This window comes from Nannospalax galili, unplaced genomic scaffold, assembly GCF_000622305.1.
Source record: "Nannospalax galili isolate Female #2095 unplaced genomic scaffold, S.galili_v1.0 scaffold1149, whole genome shotgun sequence".
NCBI lineage: Eukaryota > Metazoa > Chordata > Mammalia > Rodentia > Spalacidae > Nannospalax > Nannospalax galili.
In genome coordinates, this window is record NW_008359817.1 from 963,992 (window position 1) to 967,036 (window position 3,045).

The 3,045-nt window shown below is 56.9% G+C and overlaps 1 protein-coding gene across 1 annotated transcript in view; it reads left to right on the plus strand.

Moving 5' to 3' along the window:
* Positions 1 to 249: 249 nt before the first annotated feature.
* Positions 250 to 3,045, plus strand: part of Rp9 (RP9 pre-mRNA splicing factor) — an 18,596-nt gene continuing 15,800 nt past the window's right edge. The window contains exon 1 of the mRNA XM_008823691.3: positions 250 to 577. Coding sequence (XP_008821913.1) covers positions 435 to 577 — 143 coding nt within the window. The 5' untranslated portion in view covers positions 250 to 434. The remainder of the gene's footprint in view (positions 578 to 3,045) is intronic.

A 3,045-nucleotide genomic window follows, 5' to 3' on the forward strand; every position in this document is an offset into this window, starting at 1 on the left:
GCTCTTACAGAGGACCGGAGTTCGGTTCCTAGCACACACCGGCAGTGGCGGCGGCGGTGGCTCTCACAACCTCTGTAACTCCAGCTCCAGGGCACCGGACGCCTTCTCTGGCCTCCGCGAGCACTTGCACTGTGCTCCCTCCCACATAGACACAATCTTCAAAATAACAGCCTCTGGCCCTGGAGGTGGGCGTGGCCTGCAGGTGACGACACGCCAGGAAGCCCATAGGCCCCGCCCCTTCCCCGCCCCGCTTCGGTCCTGGCAGGCGCCCGGGGCTGTGCGCCCGGCAGGGAACCCTCCAGGCAGGGGCCCGGCTGGGAACGCGGCCGGAGCACCGGCTCCGCGGCCTGGCTCGGACCCCGCCCCGAGGGGTGGGCCGTTGAGCAGTGCGGCGGCGCGGACGGGGAGGAGGAAGGAAGTGTGTAGCCAGAGCGATGTCGTCCAGGCCCGGGCGCGGAGAGCCGGGGGCGCGGCGGCCGCGGGAGCCTCCGGAGCAGGAGCTGCAGCGGCGGCGGGAGCAGAAGCGGCGGCGTCACGATGCGCAGCAACTGCAGCAGCTGAAGCACCTGGAATCCTTGTGAGTCCGGGAGGCCGAGGGACAGGGAACCAGGCCGGGGCTGGGGGATGGGGCACGGGGACGGGGGACCGAGGCCTAGCCTGGGTCGGGAACCGGGCTGGGGAATCGAGGACGGGGGACGGGGCTGGGGGATCGAGGACGAGGGACCGAGGACCGGGACTCAGCGCCGTGGACCGAGGGCGCAGGTCCGGAACAGCCTTAGTGTCCCGGACAGCCTCAGTGTCCGGGCCGGGCCGCAGCGGGCCGTTGGCATCCCGCCCCGAGGCGACCTCTGCTCCCTCCGGGCGTGGGCAGAGGAAGGCCGCGGCCGGGAAGCGCCACCGGGCGTACGAGGGTCGGCTAGCGCCGGAGGGAGGCCGCGTCAGTGTCTCCGCCTGGACCTCTGTGTCTGTGGCCCGGGCGTGCGCTGAGTTCCGAGTAAGCACGATCCGCCGAGCCCTGCGGTCCCTGGGCTCACGGCTCTGATCGATGGCCCCAAGGCGGGCAGAAGCTGAGGGGACCGACAGCTCAGTGCTGAAACTGCGGGGTCCCGAGTAAGACCCCGGAAGGACCAGCAAAGACTGCGGTCGTTAGGAACAGAGACACATGCCCTCCGCAGCCCTGAGGGTGCAGCACTGCCCATGCGGGTGGAGGAGGCCGGGGCCACCCCTGGGCAGTAAGGAGCCAGGTTACCTAGGGTTTGGAGTTTGAAGGTGGTAGAGACAGATTATGGGAGTGAGGGAAGGGAAGTGAGGAATAGAAGTTGCCTTGTTATGCAGACAAGTCTGTCTCTCTCGCTCTCCCTCCCCTCGCTCTCATGTTTGTAAGTGCTGTGCAAAGTGAGGAATAGAAGTTGCCTTGTTATGCAGACAAGTCTCTCTGTCTCTCTCGCTCTCCCTCCCCTCGCTCTCATGTTTGTAAGTGCTGTGCGTGCGTGTGTGTGCGTGTTTGTATGTGCAAGGGTCCTCTTATGTGTGTAGCAGCCAGAGGTCAACCTCTGGTGTCATTCCTTGTTGGTTGGGTGTGTGTATGTGTCATATGGGTATGGAGGCTGCTGTCTTTCCTCAGGGGCCATCCACCTTTTGAGTCAGAGTCCTCTCAGTGGTCAGGAACTCATCAAGTAGGCTAGGCTGAGTGGCCAGTGAGTCCCAAGGATCTGCCTGTCTTCTCCATCCCTGCTGTCATGACAGGTTCACACCACCATGCTCCAGCTTTTTTTTTTTCTTTTTTTCTTTTTTTTTTCTGTCTTTTTGAGCTCCCTGTAGCCCCAACCCGCCTGGAACTCACTATGTAGACCAGACCAGGCTAGCCTGGAACTCACAGAGATCCACCTGTGTCTGCCTCCCATGTGCTGAGATTAAAGCCGTTGGATACCATGCCATGCTCCAGCTCTTTCTACATGTGTTCTGCGGACTGAACTCCAGGTTTTGTGATTGCAAGGCAAGCACTGTACTTGACTGAGCTATATCTCCCCAGCCCATACTTTTGTTGTCTGAGTATTCTTGACTCTTTACCTATATTGAAGAGTGAAGTACTATAAAGTTGGGCATGGTGGCACACACCTATAATCCTAGCACTAAGAAGGCTCAGACCAGAGGATTGCAGTAAGAGTAAGGGCAGCCTGTGCCACATGGTGAGTTCTAGGCTAGCCTCAGAAATATAGTGAGACCTTGTTTCAAAAATAAAAACAGGGCTAGAGAGATAGCTCAGCAGTTAAGAGTACTGGCTGCTCTTGCAGAGGACCCAGGTTCACTTTCCAGCACCCACACAGCAACTAGCAACTATCTGTAACTCCAGTTCTAGGGGATCTGACACCCTTTTCTGGCCTCTGCAAGCATTGCACACATGTAGTGCACATATATGCAGGCAAAACACTCATAGGATAAAAATAATTTTTAAATGAGTTTAAACCAAACCTACATTCCTCCTGAGTAGGTAGGACAGCTCTTAACCACTCAGCCATGTCTCTAGCCCCCTTACATTTTTAAAGCTCCTGGAAGGAAAACAGATACATGTGTAGCAGATCAGTCAGTCATGTTCAGTGGGAAGCAGCACAGTGGATTTTTACAAATGAAGTCAGGTTTGCTCCTGATGCACCCTCCTCAGGTCTCCCTTAGTCTCCACAGCACTTTTCTCTCTACTAGGGGTATCTGAGTCTTCTACCCATTCTCTAGCCTTCTTACCCATTAGTTAAGAGCTCCTGAGCTGCCTGTCAGGGGTGTGTCTTGTCTCTGCCTTGCAACCCCTCAGAGGCAGCTGCAGGAACGTTTGTGGAATGGAGTATACTTACATAAAGACCTCAAAGAAATCCTACCTACCACACCACAGAAAAAGTCATTAAAATACTTCACAAAGTAAAGATTTCTTGATTGGGCACAGAGACCCTTGCCTATAATCCCAGCACTCCCAAGGGTGAGGCAGGAAGATGATGACTCTGAAGCCTACGAGAGAGAGAGAGAGAGAGAGAGAGAGAGAGAGAGAGAGAGAGA